General features: G+C 45.7%; 1 protein-coding gene across 1 annotated transcript in view; it reads left to right on the forward strand.

The window, feature by feature from the left end:
- Nucleotides 1-21,448, forward strand: part of ARHGAP23 (Rho GTPase activating protein 23) — a 110,433-nt gene extending 88,985 nt beyond the window's left edge. Inside the window, 5 exon segments of the mRNA XM_020997491.2 lie at nt 7,303-7,344; nt 7,762-7,858; nt 9,898-9,929; nt 18,702-19,364; nt 19,366-21,448. Coding sequence (XP_020853150.2) covers nt 7,303-7,344; nt 7,762-7,858; nt 9,898-9,929; nt 18,702-19,364; nt 19,366-19,791 — 1,260 coding nt within the window. The 3' untranslated portion in view covers nt 19,792-21,448.
- The last annotated feature ends 733 nt before the right edge of the window (nt 21,449-22,181 follow it).

Raw genomic sequence — 22,181 nt, forward strand, 5'->3', positions numbered from 1 at the left:
CAGGAGTCCAAGATGCAGAGGTCAGAAGGGAGAGCATTCCAGGGCTGGCAGACAGCCTATACAAAAGCACTGAGATTGCAGAAGGAAAATTGTGACCAGTTTAGCTGGAATGTATGAAGAATGCATGAAGGGCAGTAATGTGATTTCAGCATGGAAGGATAGGTTGCAGTGAGATTTTGGAGGGCTTTAAATGCCAAACAAAAAAGTTTGTGTTTTATTCTGGAAGCAATAGGGAGCTACTGAAACTCCTTGAGCTGAGGAGTAACACAGTCAGAACTATCATTTCCTAGGCTGGTAGCTCAAAGAAATGTATCAGTTAGTCATTAGTGTATAAATTTGTTATTATGACACTTGGCAGAATCTCTCACAGTATCCTTGTGGACAAGATAGATAGCTATGAATAGACTAGATAGTAATACAGTTAGGTAGGCTTAGAACTGGTTAACCAATGGACCCAAAGAGTATTGTTTAATGAAACATTGCTAACCTGGAAAAGAGGTCTCTAGTGGAGTGCAGCAGGGCTCTAACTTTGGCTTCAGTGAGGTGAAATAAATAGAATGATTATTAGATTTAAAGATGAAAATAAGTTGGGATGCCTATCTAACATATTAGATAATAATTATTCTCATTAGCCCTATAAGACTGTGATCTCCTTGAGGTAGGGATTGTTTTTTTGTTTGTTTGTTTGTTTTTTTGCCTTTCTTTGTATACCTAGTCCTTAGTATCCCCTGGCACACAATGGGCTCTTAATAAATGCTCATTGATCTGACTTGATAATATTCCATGAGGTTGACACAATGTGACTGTCAGTATCTTTCATTAGGTTTGCAAAGTAATTTCCTCACAATAACCCTTGGAGGTAGATGGTGTAAATATTATGATCCCCATTTTGTAGATGAGGAAAATGAGGTGCAGTGAGGTTGAGCATCCTGTCTGTGATAATATATATAGCAAACACATGAGCTGGGATTCAAACCCAGGTCTCCTGACTCTAGTACTCTGTCAACATGATACCTGGGCTGAGCTGACAGACTCAGGATTGGAAATCTAACAATTTCAATCAACACACTAGTATTTACTAAACAGCTATTATGTGCCCATCATCATCCTCATTGCCATTGCCATCATCATTAGCATTTCTGTATCACTCTAAAGTTTCTTTTTTTTTAGGCAGTTGGGGTTAAGTGACTTGCCCAGGGTCACACAGCTAGTAAGTGTCAAGTGTTTGGTCTGAGGTCGGATTTGAACTCAGGTCCTCCTGACTTCAGGGCCAGTGCTCTATCCACTGCGCCACCTAGCTGCCCCATCACTCTAAAGTTTTGCAAAGCACTTTCCAAATATCTCATTTTATCCTCTCAACAGCCCTGACTCCAGGTCCCTCTATCCATTGTCCCTCAGTACTAAGCACTTATGATACAAAGACAAAAGTGTTTGCAATTCCTACCTTCCAGGAACTTATATTCTAATGAGGTGGACAACACATATATAACAAATAGATATATAATATACAGAAAATGAAGTTGTTTTCTTATCCCACTCTTTGTGACCCCTTTTGGGGCTTTTTTGGGCAGAGATACTGGAGAGGTTTGCCATTTCCTTCTCCAGCTCATTTTACAGGTGAGGAAACTGAGGCAAACAGGGTTAAGTGACTTGTCCAGGATCACATAGCTAGTCTGTGTCTGAGGCCAGATTTGAACTCTGTCCCCTGTGCCACCTCGCTCCCCTGAGTACAGGGTGCTTATGGGAGGGAGTACTCTAGGAGCAGGGATCAGGAAAGGCTTCATTCAGAAAGTCCAACTTGAGCTGAGTCTTGAGAGAAGCCTGGGGATTCCAGGAGGCAGAGGTGAGGAGCGAGAACATTCCAGGTCTGGGGTACAGCCATTTCAAAGGTATGAAGTGTGCAGGGCATCAAATAAGCCAATATGGCTGGACTGAAGAGTGTGAGAAAGAAAGTAATGCAGAAGAAGAGTGGAAAGGTGGAAAGAAGTCAGGTTGTAAACCTTCAGAATGAATGGAGGAGTTTATTTTTGATCCCTGCCTCTGAGACATACCAGCTCTGTCACCATGAAGGAGCCATTAGAATTTGTTGAGTAGGGGGTGAGGGTGGTGACATGATCAGATCTGAGCTTCAGGAAAATTACTTTGATAGCTGAGGGGAGGATGGATTGGAAAGGGGGAAGACATTTAATATGTGATTTCATTGTGTGGGAAACAAAGGTGTGGCTATTCCTGCATTTTTTTTTGGCTAGGCAATGGGGTTAAGTGACTTGCCCAGGGTCACACAGCTAGTAAGTGTCAAGTGTCTGAGGCTGGATTTGAACTCAGGTCCTCCTGACTCCAGGGCTGGTCCTTTATCCACTGTGCCACCTAGCTGCCCTTTATTCCTGCATTTTTGTCTTCTGTAATTTTAACATTTTGGAGAGAGGCCTGAGGTAGTATTTACATAGTGCCTTAAGGTTTGCAGAGCTACATATGTTATCACATTTGATCCTCATGACAACCTTGTGAGGTAGGTGCTATTATTATCCCCATTTTGCAGATAAGGAAACAGAGGTTAAGTGACTTGCCCAGATCCCACAGCTAAGTCATCATCTGAGGCAGGATTAGAACTTGGGTCTGGAAATTCCAAATCCAGCTTGTCTCCCCTGTACCATCTAGCTTGAGATGTTTAAAAGGTTATGTGACTCCTTCATGGTGACAGAGCTGGTATGTCTCAGAGGCAGTATTTGAATCCAAGTCTTTGCTGCCTCTGCCAATCAATCAGCAGCTATTTGTTGAGTATCTGCTGTGTGCCAGGCACTACACTGGGCTCCAGAGATGGCAAATACAAAAGTGAGACAGTCCCTGCCCTCAGGGATCTTACATTCTATTGGGGAGGCAACGGGCACATCTATAAGTATATAAAATATGCATGCAAAGCAAGTATAAGGTAACCTGGGAGGGGAAGACAGCAGCAGCTGGGGAGATCCTATGCAGAACTGGTGTGTGATAAGATAAGCCTGTAAGGAAGCCAGGAATTCCAGGGGAAGGAGGTGGTAAGGGAAAGCATTTTAGGATATTGTATGTGAGTAGCAGGGTGTGTACAGATGAATTGAAAAGTAAAGAAAGGGAGCAATATGGTTGGAAAGGCAATATACAGCCAGGCTGTGAAGAGCTTTAAATGCCAAATAGAGGAGCTAATATTTGATCCTAAGGGCAGCTAAGTGGCATGGTGCATAGAGCACTGGGCTTGGAATCAGGACGACTCATCTTCCTGAGTTCAAATCTGGCCTCAGACACTAGTTGTGTGACCCTGGGTAGTCACTTCACCCTGTTTGCCTCAGTTTCCTCATCTATAAAATGAGAAGAAAATGGCAAACACCTCCAGTATCTTTGCCAAGAAAACCCCAAATGGGGTCACAAAGAGTCAGACACGACTAAAATGACTCCACAACAAATATTTGATCCTAGAGATGATTGACAGCTGCTGGAGTCTTTTTAAGTGTGGAGTGACATGCTCATACTTGTGATTTAGGAAAATAATTTTGGTGCCAGTGTGGAGGATGGTTGGAGTCAAGAGAGGCTTGAGACAGAGGGACCAGTTTGGAGACTATGATGAGAATCTGAACTAGGACAGTGACTATGGGGATGGGAGAAGGGAGGCAGATAGGAGAAATGAATAAGTGAATGAAAGAAAAGGCATGTATCAAGCACTTACTGTGTGAAAATCATTGGGCCAAAACCAGGGGTACAAATAGAAAGGTAAGCCTTCTGTTCTCAAGGAGCTATATTTTAATAGAAATAGAGAAGGCTTCAGCTGCAAGTCAGATGGAGAAGCCCCATGGTCCTTAGAGTGCTGGCAGCAAAGAGAGATGTTGTGTTGATAGAAATGACAAGATTTGGCAACTGATTGGACATATGGGGTGAGGGAGGAGTCGGGGATGACACGGAGTTTGTGAACCTGGGGGACTGGATGTTCTTGACAGAAATGGGAAAGTTTGGAAGAGGGGTGGATTTAGGAGGGAGGATAATGAGCTCGGTTTTGGAAATGTTGCATCTGAGATGCCTACAGAACATCCAGTTAGAAAGATTCATTAGGCAGTTGGTGATTTGGGACAGAGCTGAGGAAAAGCTGGGGCTGGATCTATGAATCATTTGCAGAAAGATGATAATTGAACCCATGGGAACTGATGAATATAGAGGAAAAAAGATAAGAGGGCCCAGAGCAGAGCCTTAGGCTACAGCCACAGTTAGTGGGTGTGACATGAATGATGAAACAGCAAAGCAGAATGAAATGAGTGGTCAGACAGGTAGGAGAGGGGAAGAAGGGGGGGGAGGTGGGGAATGAGAGAGAGGGGAGGGAGAGAGAGAGAGAGAGAGAGAGAGAGAGAGAGAGAGGAGAGAGAGGAGGAGAGAGAGAGAAGGGGGAGAGGGGAGGGAAGAGAGAGGAAGGGAGAGAGAGGAAAAGAAGGGGGAGGGGGAAAGGAGAGAGAGACAGAGAGAAGGGGAGAGAGAGAGGGAGGAGGGAGGAGAGAGAGGGAAGGAAGGAGAGAGAGAGAAAGGAGAGGAGAGAGAGGAAAAAGAGAGACAGAGACAGAGGGAGAGAGAGACAGAGAGAAGGAGAGAGAGAGGGAAGGAGGGAGGAGAGAGGGAGGGAAGGAAAGAGAGAGAAAGGGGAGGGGAGAGAGGAAAAAGAGAGAGACAGAGACAGACAGAGACAGAGAAGGGAGAGAGGGAAAGGAGAGAGACAGAGAGGGAGGGAGGGGAGGTGAAGGAGAGAGAGACAGAGAGAGAGAGAGACGAGAGAGAGAGAGAGAGAGAGAGAGAGAGAGAGAGAGAGAGAGAGAGAGAGAGAGAGAGGAGGGAGAGGAAGGAAAAGAGGGAGAGAGAAGAAAATGAGAGACAGAAAGACAGAAACAGAGAGAGACAGAGAAGGGGGGAAGAGGAAGGGGAAGGAGAGGGAGGGAGCCACAGCAGTGTCATGAAAACCCTGAGAAGGTAGTCAATAGTGTCATGTGCTGCAGAGAGGTCAAGAAGGAATAAGATTAAGAAAAGGTCATAGATTTGGCAATTACAAGATCACTGGTAACTTTGGAATGAGCAGTTTCAGTTGAATGATGATGTCAGAACCCAGAGGGTTTAGAAGAGAGGAAGTAGAGAGGAAGTAGAGGTAACAAGTGTAAAAAGCTTTTTAAAGCAATTTGGCTGAGAAAGGGAGGAGAGATGTAGAATGAGGGCTAGTAGAACTGGAAGAATCTATTAAGTGGGTTTTTTTTTTTTTAAGATGGGGAGTCTTGGGAATGTAGGCAGCAGAGAAGCACTCAGTTGATAGGGAGAGACTGAAGATTAGAGAGAGAGAAGGGGGGATAGTGGAAGCAATATGCTGGAGAAGATGAGAGGGGACGAGATCCCCTGTAGGGGTAAATACAGAGGAACAAGGCCACCTCTTTAGGGAGACTTGAGTAAAGGAAGAGATAGTAGAGAACAATGTCAAGGGATTATGTTATAAATGAGTTGAGAGAATTCAAGGAAATGACCTTGATTTTCTCAATATAATAGGATGCAAGGTCCTCAGATGAGAAGTCAGGGGAAAAGGTTGCTGTTGGAGATTTGAAGATAAAAAAAAGTTTTGTAATAATTTCTGTAGTGAGTGGTGCAAGGAATCAATTTGGGAGAAGCAGACAGATTGACTTGCTGCAATAAAGCCCCAATTAAGAGCAGATGACATATATTTGCAATGGGCCCAGTCAGCACAGTTGTATAACTTCTTTCAGTTCCATTCAGCAGCATGTGAATTGTGATGGAGAAGGTGGGTGGTGGAAATAATCCAGGTTGTGGTTTGATCAATTGGAGTGGCAATAGAAGAAAGTGGCAAGGGCTTCAATAGCATGTAGGAGAACTAGTTCACCAAGTGGTCTTGATTAGAAGGGAAAGAGCGAGAGCCTGGGAAAAAGTACTGAGGGGCGAGGGATTGAAGCTAAGTTGGGAATGATTTAGGAGAAGTCAGGAATAGAGAGTGATGGAATAATAGGAGATTCTGATAGGATAAAGGCATTTCAGAGTTCATGATAGAAAATTGCTGCACTTCTGGATGACAGCAAAGTTAGAAGTATGACCATGTCCATTGAAAAGGAGTTGAAGTGGAAGAATAGGTATGAGAACTGAGTAGGTTGAGAAATTGGGAAATTAGGATATTTGAGGAAACACTGACGTGTAAGTTTAAGTCCCTAGGAGAAGGACAGGAGTTGGGGTAGAGGAGACTGTGAGCAAGGCACTGAACTCTTTAAGAAAGAAGGGAGAATGTTTGGGGGCTAGCACACAGTAGCCACCAGGATCTGGATTGGGTGATAAATGTGGATAGTGTTAACCTCAAAGGAGGAGTGATTGGAGTGTTTGAGGTAGAGAAAGAGTCTTCTGACTCTTCTTCCAGGACCAGTGCTTGGGGAGGGGGTGGGGGATGGACTGGACAGTGGGAGGGGTATGAAAAAAAGGTGCAATCAATACTGGAAAGGATAGCCAGGGACACAGTGTTGTATGGGTGGAGCCAGACATTTGATTTGAAGAACGTGGAGGGACATGATAGCTATCCAAGTATTCGAAGAATAATAACTTCAGAAAAGATGTTAGATTTCTTTTGCTTAAGAGTTAGGACTAGGATGAGGACACAGAGTTAGGACTAGGGCTAGAGAGATGGAGATTTGGGCCTCTTATAAAGAATTTCTTAATAATTAGAGCTGTCCTAAAATGAAATGGGCTGTGTTGGTAGTTGGTTAGCTCTCTGTCACTGGAGTTGTTCAGGCGGAGGTTAGATGACCATTTGTCAGGCAGGTTACAGAGCTTTACAGCAGCATGTAAATGATGAGTGAAGCAGAATTGCAGTAGCTCAAAAGAAATGTGAGCCATCTCCACTCCAAATGTTCATGCGGACCATTTGTGCCTGACCTGCGGTAAAGTCTTCTGAGCTTGTATTGGTCTGATCAGCCACAGCCAGACACACTGTACCTTGACCCCAACACAGTGATGTCATTTTGGTCCTCTCCAAAGATGAAGGACAAAAACCAACCAATGCACTGTATCACATTTCAGGGAGGACCTGGACTAGACCCTAAATGGCCTTTTAAGATATCCTCCAGCTCGGAGATTTTGAGATCTCTCTCTCTCTCTCTCTCTCCTTACTGACTTCTTCTTGTGTCTCGGTTTACCCTATGAGTCAAGCCATTTTATGAGCTGGAGGGTGGAACTGGGGGCATATTTATTTATCTGTTTTCAGAATACACCTCCTGCCCCAATGTAACCCCCCTCCCCACCTTGTTTTCTCTGCAGTCGGACTGGTTCTTCAGTGATGATGAAGAAAAGGGAGAAAGAGTAAGTGATTCTGAGGGCTTTTGGGGAGGAGGAGAGTGCCCCTGAGTGGAGTTAGGAGGATAACATCACAGAAGACATCAAAACACATGGTAGATGGAGAGGGTATAAGGAAGTGTCACCAGAGTTCAATGTTGGGCACTTCATGGGTAGGGATGAAGGAGGAAGGGAATTGAAAAGGAGACTTGTCTTTGTCCTGAGGAGCTCTCAATCTGATGACAGAGACTCAGTCCCTGCTCTCAGGGAGCTTCCTGTCCTTCTGGGAAGACACAGATCTTGCCCTGAGGGAACTCCCAGTTAGATGGGAGGAAGTGTCCCTGCCCTCAGTCTTATAATGGGACCAGCTGCTCTCCCTCAGGGAGCTCCTGATGGGAAGGGGGATGACAATCTTGGCTCAGGCTGATGGCTCTCTGTTTACAGACTCCAGTTGATGAAAAGGAATCCCAATCAGTGCCCAATATAGAGTACCTACTGCCCAACATTGGCAGGACGGTGCCCCCAGGAGAGGCAGGTTCAGGTGAGTGATCCTTTGGGTATGGTCGGGGAATCTCTACTAGTCCCAACCCATCGCAGCTCCTTTCCTGGGCTCCCTGCTTCCCCTCCTGTCCCCCTGACAGTGCCCTACTCCCACCCTTGCATGCAGCAGCTAAGGTGGAGGGAGGAGTTGGGTGAAGAGACCATCCCCTCCCACCTGGGGTGGAACCAGCTTGGCCCAGTGCTCCCCACCTCCCCCCAACCCCAGGAATTGGGTTCTTTCCCTGGTTTCTTTTCTGAGCCTTTAATTTCCTTTAATTCTGGCTTGTACGCATGTCCCCTTGGCCCCTGGGCACTATTTCTCTTTTTTAATATTTCTTCTGTTCTCTCCTTACACCCATCTCTGCTTTCTCTGTCTTTCTGATCTCTCTCCTTTCCTCTCTTCTCTTTACCTGTTCTCTCTCTGCCCTTTCCTCTTCTTTCTTCTCCCTTTTCTCTCTTTCTCTTCCTGCTCCTCTGTTCTCCCTCTCCTTTTTCCTCCAGCGGACCTGTTGGAGATTTAAAGGGTACAGTGTGTGGTTTCTCAGCTGTCTTGGATACTAACCCTCGTGGGTGATTATAAGAAGACAGGGACGGGGAGATGCCAAATAGACTAGATAGTAATGTTTAAGGTCATTGTGGAGGCAGTGATGAGGGTAGGAGGGGTGGGGTTACATACACACAGACACAGAGCTAAGTCAGAGCCTCATGGAAGGAGTGTGTTCTGACTCTGGCCTTCTCTACAGTTCATAATTTTCACCCACCAGCACAGGCCTACCCACCCACCCACCCACACCCACACACACACTCCTACGTGCTTCCCCCCCCCATGACTTGAAAGAATATGAAAAACAAGCCCAGTCAATGACATGTTTCTCTGATTTGGGCCACTGACATCCCCAGCCCTCGGAGTTCATTGGACGCTAGACTGTGTCTCCCAAGAAGACAACCTTAGGTAGGGGTATAAAGAGATGCCTGAAAGGAGGGTTCACTCAGAAGTTGACTTGTATGCTTAGAAAGGGTAGATTTGAGGAGGGGTGTGAAGGGAAGGCCCCCCCCCCCCCCCCCGTTTCTTCTAATCACCCACTACTAACTCTCTACCTGTGCTTGTCACTGTGTGGTCAGCTCATCATTGCTCTTCTCACTGTCTGGAGGTGGGTGGAGAGGGGTGGTGTCAGGGAGAAGAGGCCTAACCTGCTTGCCAGGAAGTGTGGATTAACTGGGGCCCCAACCTTCACCCAAACCCACAGTCACTGTTATTGCCTCCACTTGAGTCCTGTGGAAAGAAAAAGTAACCATGACAATCATCTTCTGTAGCCTCTCCACCCTATGAGTCCTCAGCCCCATTTTAGACCGACAGAATGAGGTCCCCAGAGGTCAGGCCAAGTACAAAGTTATATAGCCTTGATTATCATGCCCTTCCCTTTCACTTGAAAAGAAGAAACCAAACCCCCTAGTTGGGCTTCCAGTGAGGGCTTCCCTCGATCCTACCTCCTCTAACTCACTCAATTTGTTTCCCGTCCCCTTTGACTAACCAGCCCTGTATGGCCCATTCTCCCAGGCTGGGGGTGGGGGAGGTGAGGTTGGGGGAAGAACAAACATCTTCTCACCTCCCTTCCCTTCCTCTATTCCCCCTCCTCCCACTCTGGTCTCCATGTATCTAGGACATCTGTGATCTGTGTGTTTCACCATTTTGTGGTTTGTGTGGTTTCGGTCTGACTTGTTTGCCTTTCTGCTCCAATGCTTCATATTAACACAGGGGTGGGAGGCGGGAAAGAAGAGACCCCACTGATACTCTCCCTTCACCATAGAGTAAATGAAATGACTGAGGTCATGTAATGCCTATGGGCCCAAAGCTTGATGTCAGTTCCTATTTTGAAAGGAAGCGGTGTCTGACATCTCTTCCTTAAATAGGCAGTTCTCTGGTTTCTGAAGCCACTGAAGAGAGGGATTATATTCCCAAAGTGTGCTCTCTTCCCTCCCTCACCTTCTCTGCCTCTCCCCTACCCAACCTCCATTTTTCTTTTTGTCTCTTGCCTACAGATTCTATCAACTGTGGTTCTACCAAGTCCAAGGTAAGGAAGGGGAGATGCCAGGGTGGCTATTATACTAGGGGAGCTATGGCTCTATGAATTTCTCATGGTTGTTCAAGGGAGTTTCCTGAGAGCCTCATACAATATGAGGAATGGAGGTTAGCCTATGGAGAGTTTGCTCTTGGAGGGGAGAAGTGTATGAGAAACATGGGAATGAGTGAATAAAGTAGAAATGGGAAGTCTCTAATTGGTTATCTTTGGAACAGTTAGCTAGCTCCCAATTATCAATGTGAATACAGGTGACCCAGAGAATTAACAAGCCCACAATGTCAGATAATCCTAAAACATGCCTGTTTGGCTCTGTGATATGTTATGTGATTTTAAAAAAATCTCATGAAATTGTCCATCCCACGTTCAATTAAATTTTTATTCCCAGAAGACACACAGCCACTTAGTGGACCTAAGGAAGTATCTCACAAGTATCAGAGGATTTCAATACTTGTGAATACATTGAATCACCATGTTTTAACTGAGTGCTTACTATATACAGAGCTTCCCTGAGGAAATGAATATGGTCCATTGCCTGTCCTCAGGGAGTTTATAGTCTAGTTGAAACAAGAAATAAAACAAAGATAAATGTAAACATATTACAATATATACAAATATATGTACAATAGACACAAAGATAAACAAAGAATGGGAAATAACAGATTTAAACAGCTGAAAACAAGAGACTAGATGCCATAACTCCCCAAACAATAGTTCACTTGGATATTTGACACGAATGACTATATGAGGATTTTGTGTAGAAGAAAAATTAGACTTGTTTTGTATGGCCCAAGAGACACAAGTAGGACCAATGGATGGTGTATTTGGATGTATATTTGGGCTTTAACATAAACGGAAAAGAGTAAGTCGATTCTCTAAGGCTATAGAGTTGCTGATGAGACCCTGATTTGCCTTGATGGAGGGAGTTTCAACACTGGGAGTTTCTCTCACACTGATGAAATGCTCGGTCAAAACAAAAATAAGTCCAAAAAAGGAAAAAATTATTAGCAATTAGAGACATCTGGAAATGAGTTGGACTGTTATCAGGAGTTGATAAAGGCTGTCATTGGCGGTTCAGAACAGAAGCTGGGTGTCCACACTGGAGGGCGTTCTAGAGGGCAGTCATGCTTCAGGTACAAGTTAGACTCTCGGATTCTTCCAATTTGGAAATTCTTTGATTCATTTTAGCCTCTTTGGAGGCTGAGATCCAAAGTCTTAAGGGCTCTAAGGGCTCCCACCGTATCTGGGCCTTCAGTTTTGACTTCTGGCAGGGTGTGAAGGATCCATACTTACTGCCCCAGAGACCTCAAGCCTTGTGGATCTTTGTTATCTTCTGAAAGACTCTATTTCCTCATTGGAACAGATCAAGCAGAACTTTACACTTGGCATCAGGATTTATACTTTGTACTATTTTTAAAAAGTATTAATATCTTCTACTTCTAGCTATATCTCTTCTCTTCTCCCTCCCCAGTGAGCCATCAGTCAACGATTAAGTGCTTACCATTTGGGAAGTGATTTACATGTACATGTATTATCTCATTTGGGCCTTATAATACTCCGGAAAAGTAGGTGCTGTTATTATCCTCATTTTACAGATGAGAAGACTGAGGCAAGAAGAGGTTAAAAAATATTTGCCCCAGGTCACATGACTAATGTGACTTGCCCAGGGTCACACAGCTAGTAAATGTCTGAGGCCAGATTTGAACTGAGGAAGATGAATCTTCCTGACTCCAGGCCTGGCACTCTGTGCACTGTGGCGCCACCTAGTGGTCCACATCTAGCACTTTTTCCCCCTCACTCCTGTATCCTATACCCTCCAGACCAAGAAAATAGGTTTTGTTCACAAGGGGAAAGGGAGTATACAAATTCATAAATAATCATAGATTTAGGGCTGGAAGGGATCTTAGAGGCCATCGAGTCCAACCCCCCTCTCTGAGGCCCTTTATTTTACAGAGGAGGAAACAGTCCAGGAGAAGTTAAGTATGTTTCCCGAAGTCATTCCACTGTCTGAGGCAGGATTTGAACACAGGTCCTCTTGACTCCAGGTTCAGTGGCCATTCCACTGTGCTATATAATACACCCAGTTAGAGGACCAATGTTTGAGAAAGAAAAGGAAGCAGATTGTGGTAAGAGGGTGTATAATTAGAAGTTGCAATATAAAAGAAAATGACCCAGTTTCACTTACCTAGGGAGTACTTCCAAACTACAGTTGCCAGGTCTAGCTTGTCCCATCATTCAACTCAGTAAACATTGATTAAAAGCATTGTGTGCCAGAATACCTTAACCTGATTAAGAATTTTACTCTCTGGGGGCTCTGGATCAAGTTCTTTTGATATTTCCCTCTTCTGCAATACAATGAGGCAGTTAGGTGGTACAGTGGACTCCATGTGCAAAGCCCGGAGTCAGGAAGACTCATCTTCCTGAGTTAAAATCTGGTCTCAGACACTTCCTAGCTGTGTGACCCTGGGCAAGTCACTTCACCCTTTTTGCCTCAGTTTCCTCACCTGTAAAATGAGCTGGAGAAGGAAATGGCAAATCATTCCTGTATCTCTGCTAAAAAAACCCCACATCGGGCCACAAAGAGTGGGACACGACTGACACCACTGAACAATAACAGTACAACAAACATTTCTTTAATGCCTACTGTGTGTAGAGCATTGTGAGCTAGCTAGTGGTGGAACTGTAAAGCTTAGATAAGACAGAGTCCTTACCCCAAGGATCTTGTAGGGTAACCAGATGCCCAGGCTGCAGATCGCAGAGTACTGCATTATAAGTGCATTAAAGAGATATAGAAGCAAATTCTCTGTGAGCCCGGAGGGAGAAAATTGTTACCAACCTGAGAGATGAGGGAAAATGTTTTAGAGGAGTTGGCATTTAAATTGAGTTGTAAAGGATGGATGGGAATTCAATAGGTAAGAGTGAAGGACAGACTAAGAATTGGAAGCTGCTAATAAAGGACGCTAGGTGGCGCCATAGTGCACTGAGAAAGACATCTTCTGAACTCAAATCTGACCTCAGACACCTACTAGCTGTGTGACCCTGGGCAAATCACTTCACCTTGTTGGCCTCAATTTCCTCATCTGTAAAATGAGCTGGAGAAGGAAATGGCAAACCACTGCCAAGAAAACCCCAAAATGGGGCCATGAAGAGTCAGACATGACTGAAATGACTGGACAACAAGAAGTTCTGATTCGTAGGACCTTAGAGTGGAATAGAGCTACAAATATCATCTAGTTGAACCTCCTAGAAATCCCTGTTATAATAATCCTGGGGAGTCATCTAGCCTCTGTTTGAATACTTTTAGTAATAGAGAGTTCACTCCATTGCAAGAAACCCTATTCCTTTTTTCAAAAGGTGCTGACTGTTAAAATGTTCTTTCTTATACCATAGCTAAATGGTCAGCCCTCCACTGAGCCTAGTTTTGACCTCTGGAGCTGCACGAAGCTCATTCATTCATTCATTAGCTACTAAGTATGTTCTATTCTCCAGGCACTGGGCTAAGTGCTGGGAGATACAATGACAAAGAAAGAAGAGAAAAGCAATAGTCCCTGCCCTTAAGGAGCTTCTGTTCTATTGGAGAGGAACAACTTTATACGTAGTTGCATAAATGCAAGGTGATTTCAGGGGAAGGTCAATAGAACTGAGGTGGAAGGGGCATCAGGAAAGACCTCATGGAGAGCCTTGAAGGAAGTTAGGGATTCTAAGAAGCAAGGTTGAGGAGGCAGTGCCTTCCAGGCTTGGGGTCAGCTTGTGCCAAGGTACAGGGAATAGGAAGGAGGTTGATTTGGCTGGGATATAGAGTGCCAGAAGGTATAGAGGGTAAGAGGAATGGAAAATAAGCCTAGAAAGGCAGTCTGGGGCCAAATGATTTAGGGCTTTAACTTACAAACTAAGAAGTTTGCTTTTTATCCTTGTGGCAATAGGGAGCCTTAGGAGCTTCTTGAGCAGGGGGATGATACGGTCAGACTACCTGTGCTTTAGGAATATCATTTGAGCAGCTTTGTAAAAGAACTTGGAGAAGGGAAGAGATTAGAGATAAGGAAACCAATTAGGAGGCTTCTACAATCATCCACTTGAGTGATTTTGAAGGTCTGAATTGTTGGTGCGATGTTTACTTAAGAAAGGTATTCCGTCTTTCACATGACAGTCCTTCCCATCTTTGAGAACAACTATAATATCTCCCTTTAGCCTTCTCTTCTCCAAGGTAAACACCCCTACTTCCTTCACACGTCCTCTTGGTCTCCAGACATCACTATCCTTTGGACATATATCCCCCAGTTTGCAAGTCGTCCCCCCCCCAAAGTATGGCGGTACTGAGGACTGAACCCAGTGCTGCAGATGTGCTCTGAAAGGATAGCAGGACTGTCACCACCCCCTTCTTGGTCCAGTCTCAGATGGAAATAGCTGAAGTAAAAGCCAAATCACACTTTGAGCTCATGTTGAACTTGCACTCAATGAACCCCACCTCCTCCCCGCCCCCAGGTGTAGTTTGGGTTTTGTTGTTGTTTTTGGAGGCAGTTGGGGTCAAGTGACTTGCCCAGGGTCACACATCTAGTAAGTGTCTGAGGCTGGATTTGAACTCAGGTCCTCCTGACTCCAGACAGGGCCAATGCTCTATCTACTGCGCCACCTAGCTGCCCCTTGTTTCATGTTTTTTTCACACAAGCTTCTGCCAGAGTCTCCTCCATCTAGTATTCCTTGCAGTCAATTGATTTCAAACCTAAATGTTTAAGGTTTTCTATTTATCCCAGCATACCTATTTATTACATCCCAGTATACCTATTTGTATTTATTTATTTGTTAGGAGTATTTTGATTTTTTTAAAACAGATGTTCTTCAGAGGTATTGGCCCAAGAGGGCTTCTGGGTAAAGAGAGGCTGTCGCTGCCCAATCAGAACAGCAGGTTTGGAGGAGATAGATCATAGGGATAGAGACTGGACTTGAGATTTCATTGACATAGGGAACTCCCTCCACCAAAGCAGATCAGCACCTTCTCTGTATCTTAGAGAACTGCTTAGGGGCACTGAAATCAAGTGACTTGCCCAAGGTCACACAATCCAGCCAGACACTGGACCTGAACCCACATCTTTCTAGCTCTGGGACCCTATCCACCATACTACACTGTCTCTCATACAGATTAACATTCTCCCAAGAGAGGACAGTCTCAGGTAAAAACTGTTTTCTTCCTTTTCTCTGCTCCCTATTTAAACTGAGGAAGGTGAGAAAGAGAATAAAAACCCAACTATTTTGTCATTTACACTATTAGCCCATTGGATATGGGATGACATGACATTCCTACAGGTTTTTATCATCCCCATTTTACAGAGGAAGAAATGTTTTAAAGAATATATCTGTCATTTATAGGTTATTCCAAAGCACTGAGTTCTGTATTTGACTTTCAAGACTTCTCATCCCACTGAGTTCCCTAAGATCCCTTTCCTCATCCCCCAACCCTCCTCTCTCTCTCTCTGTCTCTCTGTCTCTCTGTTTCCCTCTCCCTCCCTCTCCTTCCCTCTCTCTCTGTCTCTTTGTCTCTCTCTCTCTGTTTCTCTGTCTGTTACACACACACACACACACACACACACACACACACACACACACACTGATCACCTTATGACATCACTTCCCATTGACTCTCAGCTTGTCACATCCTTTCCTAGAATTGAGAGCTGGAAGTAAGTTAGCAGTAAGCAGTAAGTAAGTAAGTAATTCTGCCTCATACATTTGTAGTCATGTCACCCCAAGCAAGGCATAGCTTTTCTGGGCCTCATTCCAGTGTGATGGTTCCTAACTTTTTTTTTTTGTTCTACAAATGGTCCAGGGGTGGGGAACCCCTTTGAACAACAATAAAAAAAAACGCAAACCGTGAGCCCCCAGAGTCATTTAATATATTACTCAGAATACGCTTTACAATTATTTACTGCTTCAGGCACCATTAAAAATTTTTAGCACAAGCTCCTAAGGGGTTCACAGACTGTTAAATGGGAATCACTGCTCTTGTTCAGTCCCTTCATTTTGGAAAAAAAGACAGTGAGATGGCCCTGAGGGATGGCTTGGCCAGGTCAGACAAATACCAGCAGCAAAACTGGGATTTTAGCCCAGACGCTCTTAATTCTAGTGTCTTCTGAATAATGATGATGTAGAGTCCTTTAAGGCTTCCACCTACAGGCAGCTAGATTGCTCAGGGAATGGAGCTCTGGGCCTGGAGTCAGGCAGACCTGACTTCAGATCCAGCCCCAAACACTTACTAGCTGTGTGACCCTGGGCAAGTCACTTAACTCTGTTGGCCTCAGTTTCCTCATTCTGTAAAACGATCTGGAGAAGGAAACGGCAAACCACTCCAGTATCTCTACCAAGAAAACCCCAAATGGGGTCATGAAGAGTTGGATGTGACTGAGCAACAATAACAAGAAAAGAGAAGACGTACATGGGTGTGAGTGTGGGTGGGTATCTTCAGAAACTTGAAGGCCTTCCTAATGGAGAAAAGAGAGGTATAGCCCAAGTTGTGGATGTTACAAGGTGGTATATTCAGGCTCATTATGAGAAGGACTTTCTAACAGAGGTATTCACTAATAGAACGGCATCTGTTGTTAAGTAGTGAGCTTCATGTTACTGACAAGTGTTCAAGAAGAGCCTAGATGACAATCCTTCCAGGATATCATAAAAGACATTCCTACATGGGGGAATGACCAAATTAGAAGACTCTAAAGTTTATTCCACCTCTTAAAATTCTCAACCTGTGACTTTTTGTTAATATCCTAGCAATATCCTTTATGGGAACACATAGAAATTCTCCCATAGGCCATCTGCTCTCTTCCTTCTCTCAACCCCCTATTCAAACTGGGGAATGTGAAAATTTTAATAAAAGCCAACAGCTATTTTATGTTTTACACATATTATCCCACTGGAGCCTTACAACACTCCTACAAAGTAAGTAAGTATTGCAGGTTTTCTCATCCCTATTTTACAGTTGAATAAACTGAGGCTTTGAGAATCACTTAATGTGACTTAACGATCTTTGTGGCTATGGACAGGTGTCACAGTCAGGATTTGAACACTGCTCTTCCTGATTCTAATTCTAGCACACTACACAAAAGCAGTGTTTAAAGTCATGAAGGAAATATCTTGGTATAGTCAGGAAGACCTGAGTTCGAATCCTGCATCAGACTTTTTTAAAAAAGCTATATCACCTTGAGCAAGTAACAGCTTTTCTTGGCCTCATCTGTAAAATGGGATTCATGGTGCTGTGGAAAGAGCACTGGATTTGGAGTGGGAGTACTTGGGTCAGAATTCCAGCCACGCCACTTACTAGGTATGGGACATTGAACATGTTACTGAACTTCCCTAGATCTTAATTTCCTCATCTGTAAAAAGGGGGGGCTGGATTGAGTAACCTTTGAGGTCCCTTCCAGCTCTAAATCTCTGCTCCTATGATTCTTGGCCAGAAGAATAAAGCTAATCCAAATCCACAAACACCTCTTCCCCAGAAACAGAGAGATAATACTTAGTGAAAATAATAGCTAACATTTCTATAGTGCTAACTGGTGCTGCATGGTGCTAAGAACTTTACAAGTATTATCTCATTTGATCCTCAAAACAACCCTAGGGAGGTAGGTGATATTATTAACCCCATTTTACAGTTGAGGAAACTGAGGTAAACAGAAGTTGTGACTTGCCCAGGGTCACACAGCTAGGACATGTCTGAGGCTACATTTGAACTCAGGTTTTCCTGACTCCAGGCCTAGCACTCTATCTACAGAGAAGAACATAGAAAAGAGGGAGATGCAGAGAAGAGGGAAGAAAAGGTGTGGGAAAAAGACTGGCCATTTAGCTTTTGCTCAAAGACCTCCTCTCTCCTGAGACCACTCATTTCACTTGTAGTCCTCTTAGGAAGTTCTTTCTCCCATAGAGCTGAAATTTACCTCTTTGCAACTGCCACCTAATTCATTTTCCATCAATAAACTCAGGGGAATAGCCTTTAACAAAAGATGTATCTCATATAGCATGTATTTGAAAAAATGCAACAGCAATAACAATTTTAAAAAACCCACATGGGAATGAAAAGACTTTACCCAATATAATCAAAAGTATCTTTCAAGGGCTAAGAGCTGGTTTTATTCATAACAGAGAAACACTGGAAACTTTCCCAGTAAAGGAAGGATGCCTACAGTCTCCCCTATCACAGCATCACAGGGTTGGAAGGGACCTCAGAGTCCCTGGACAGAGTTGTCTCATCTAGTCCAATCCCTACTAAGCAGGATTGGCCTCTCACCATCCTCAACAACGGGTCATCCAGCCTGTATGCACTTCCAATGACGGGGACCTTACTACCTCCTGAGGCAGTTCATTCCTTTTGTAGACAGCTTTGTTTATATATTTTCCCCTTTTTTAGGGGATGGTAGGGGGTGGCAAAGGTCGGCATCTTGACTGGTGATTTCATCAGTGTGAGGGAACTCCAGTGTGAGGGAGTTTGACAACTCCCCCATCAATTATAGCCTTAAGGGAGTTAATTAACCTCCTTTCCCCCCACCCTTTATATTGAGCCCAAATCTCTAGCTTCCACCCCATTAGTCTTACTTCTGCTCCTGGGGCCATGGAAAACCGGACCAATCCCTCTCCCACATAAGATCTGAGGGCTGATTAAACATTTCGAGATCAGTTAGTGTTAGGAAGGCTCGCTAGAGCAATGAGACAATTGGACCGCCGGAGAGCCCCAAATGGGAGGTTTCGGTACTCTCCTAATTAACTCTCCCTTCTCTTCCCAAGGGCTCGTGGGCCCCAAAGAAAGAGCCGTATACGCGGGAGATGCTGGCGATCTCCTTCATCTCGGCGGTCAACCGCAAACGCAAGAAGAGGTGCGAAGCTCGGGGGCTCGGGAGCAGCACAGACGATGACTCGGAGCAGGAGGCCCACAAGCCGGGGATGGGGCTGCCGTCGGTGGCGGTCCAGGACGGGCCTGGAGGGCAACCACCGGAAGCCGGTGACGCCGGGGCGCCGAGCCGCCACAGCCCCCCGGGGGTCCCCAAAGAGGGGGCTGGGGAGCGGCCCGCCGCCGACACCCGCTCCATTGTCTCCGGCTACTCCACCCTGTCCACCATGGACCGCAGCGTGTGCTCTGGGGCCGAGGGTCGTGGCGGAGGCGGAGGGGGCGCTGGCGACGAAGCGGACGACGAGCGCAGCGAGCTGAGCCACGTGGAGACCGACACGGAGGGCGGCGGCGGGCCGCGCCCGGGGCCCGAGGGCCGGCTGCCCCGACGGCCGTCCTTCAGCTCTCACCACCTGATGCACTGCGACACTCTGGCCCGCCGGCGCCTCTCCCGTAGCCGGCCCGACGGAGACGACGGGGGCGCCGGGGGCCGGGCTCCCCACTCCCCCGCCGACCTCGCCGGCTCCGCCTCGTCCAGCAGCCAGGAGTCGCTGCGGCCGCCGCCCTCAGCGGGGGGGGAAGGCGGCCCTTACCGCCCGCCCCTCGCTGACCGAGCAGCTACGGCTGCGGCTCCGAGGCTCTGCTGACGACATGTTCGGGGTGAAGCTGCGGAGGCCTCTGTCCCCCGAAACCCGACGGCGCCGCAGCAGCTGGAGGCGGCACACAGTGGTGGTGCAGAGTCCTCTGACCGACCTCAACTTCAATGAGTGGAAGGAGCTGGGGGACGGCGGCGCCCTGACCCCTGGAGAAGGGGCCCCGCCCCGGCCTCACAGTGACAATAAGGACTCGGGCCTCAGCAGTCTAGAGTCAACCAAGGCTCGGCCCTCCTCCACCTCCGCTTCCCTGCCGCCTCAGTCCGGGGAGCTGGCCAGCTCGCGCAGCCAGGCGCCCCGTCGAACAGCTACGTCGCGGCTCCACCAGTGTCTGTGACCCTGGCACTCACTGCTTCGCCACGGAGCCACTTTTCTGTTCTTGCGATTCCCCAACTTTCGATCTTGGGGGTGGGGGTGGGGCTGCTTCTGTCCATCTCTGAGTCACCTTTATTTTCCTGCTTGGCCAGATAGGGGGAAAAGGCAAGTGAAGTCTCTTGCGTTTATGTTTTTGTGCTGGAATTGGTGAGAGACAAGAAAATGGGAAGTTGGGGGACAAAGTGAGGGAGTGTGAAAAGGACAGGGATGGATAGAGAGAGCAAGTCAGGGAGAGAAGAGAAGCAGATAAGCCCTGGAGAGAGAAGGGAGGGGAATATGTGAAAGACGGATAAGTGGGGTAATATAAAGACAGTTCCAGGCATTCTATGATAAACTGTATGTTTGCTTCTGTGTACCCCTCCGGAGCCTTAGACCCATGAGCCCAAACATCCGCCTTTTAACTATGCAGGGGAGGGGCACCCCCTGGTTTTATTCTAAAGGAAAGATGAATGATGCCCATTGCTTACTTCTCCCCCTATCCTGACCTCAGCACTAGTCATGGATACCTGATTCTCAGGAGTTAGGGACAGGAGTAAACAATTTCGCATCTCCTGGAACTATTGCGTGTAGGGGTTTGGGGGAGCTAGTTATTACCTTATGTGGATGTATGCCGTGTGTGTCGGTATTTGTGTGCACTGTAGTCCCAGCCAACAAATTTCTGTAGCAGTTTTCAACCTGTCCCCTGCTGTCTATAACGTCCCTGCTAGAAGTCAGCCTTCACCTGCTTTCTTCCTGACCCTTGCAGACTGGGCCATTATTCTCACTTTGTCCCCTGCTGCTTGTCCAAGTGAGGTCAGAGGGAGAGACAGGGGGCCACGCCCCTGAGGCAAAGACAAACACCGGAACTTCCCCTAACTCTAAATGTTTGCCAGATGTCTGGGAGCTCTGATTATCACCCCGCGAAGGGCTTTGACCGTGGGGAGCTGCAGTAGCAAGATCCCCATACAGTTTTTTTTCGGGGGGGAGGGGGAACTTTAGATGCCTCCTTCTCCTTCCCTCTATTTCTGTTTTGTTCTTCCAACCCAGTCTGCTCTAGTTTTCAGGACATGAGCATCTGGACCACCATTTCCCAAGGGGGACAGGGATCACCGCCACTAATACTCACCTACATATACACATCCGACTGGCTTAGAAGTCAAGTTGTTCCCTTCAAGGTGGGTGGGTAGGGCTGCCCCCTCTCTCCCCTACATTGTAAATAGCCTGAAAATACCAGATGACTCCACCCCACTCCAAAATCCAGTCATTCCAGGGAAGCCTTGACGGGATTTCACTTTCCATGGCTGGCAGTTTTCCTATTTTATGCAAAGATTTGCTGTAAAGTGGATTTCTCTCCCCACCCCTTTTTTTTTGTAAATAGTGTCTTTAAATGTGTAACATATTATAAAGAATTTATAAGGATTTTTAAAGATGTTTCACTCATTTAAAAAGTGCTGTAACAGTGTTGGATAAATTTCACTTTTCACCCCCCAAACTCTTTCCCTCCCGTTTCCGCATGTCTCTTCTTCCCGTGTGTCATTGGGACACCTTTCTTTAGGCAACAACTAAAAGTTTCTGCTTCTGAAAAATCCTGTCTTAAAAGTGCAGTCTATATATTGGAAATAAATGGCCTTCTTCAAAGAGTTGGTGCTTCACTTGTTTTGCTGGGACCAAAGATTTTGATCTTAGAAAGCCTCTTATGCAGTGGTTCTTAACCTTTTCTGTAGCATGGACCCCTTTGGCAATCTGGTGAAGTCTAGAGACCACCTCTCAGAATAACTTTTTTAAATGTATGAAATAAAATATACAGTATTACAAAGGAAATACAATTAAGAAAATAAAAAAAAAAGTCCAGGACATTAAGAATCCTTGAATAGTAATACATCACCCTGATTTTACAAAGAGAATGATGCTAGAGAGGTCAAGTGAATTGGCCAAAGTCACACAGACAGTAAGAGGCAGTTCTGAGATTCAAACCCAGAAACTCTGAATCCAGGTCTAATACTTTTCTACTGTACCTTGGAGAAGGATGACGCAGTCAGATTCCAGGGAGAGGGGGAGGTCACAAGACCAATGGGATTTATATCTGAAAGGACATATGACCCAATATCCCATCCTCACCAATTTTATAGAGAAATAAAATCATTTCTTCATATGCAAAAAATTGTCAATGTAATTATCATTACATCAATAATAATAGCCACCAGGGGCAGCTAGGTGATGAAGTGGATAGAGCACCGGCCCTGGAGTCAGGAGGACTCGAGCTCAAATCTGGCCTCAGACACTTGACACTTAGTAGTTGTGTGACCCTGGGCAAGTCACTTAACACCATTGCCTACCTCCCCCCCTAATAATAATAATAATAATAATAATAGC

The sequence above is a fragment of the Phascolarctos cinereus genome, unplaced genomic scaffold (assembly GCF_003287225.1).
Source record: "Phascolarctos cinereus isolate Bilbo 61053 unplaced genomic scaffold, phaCin_HiC Scaffold_5;HRSCAF=322, whole genome shotgun sequence".
Lineage (NCBI taxonomy): Eukaryota > Metazoa > Chordata > Mammalia > Diprotodontia > Phascolarctidae > Phascolarctos > Phascolarctos cinereus.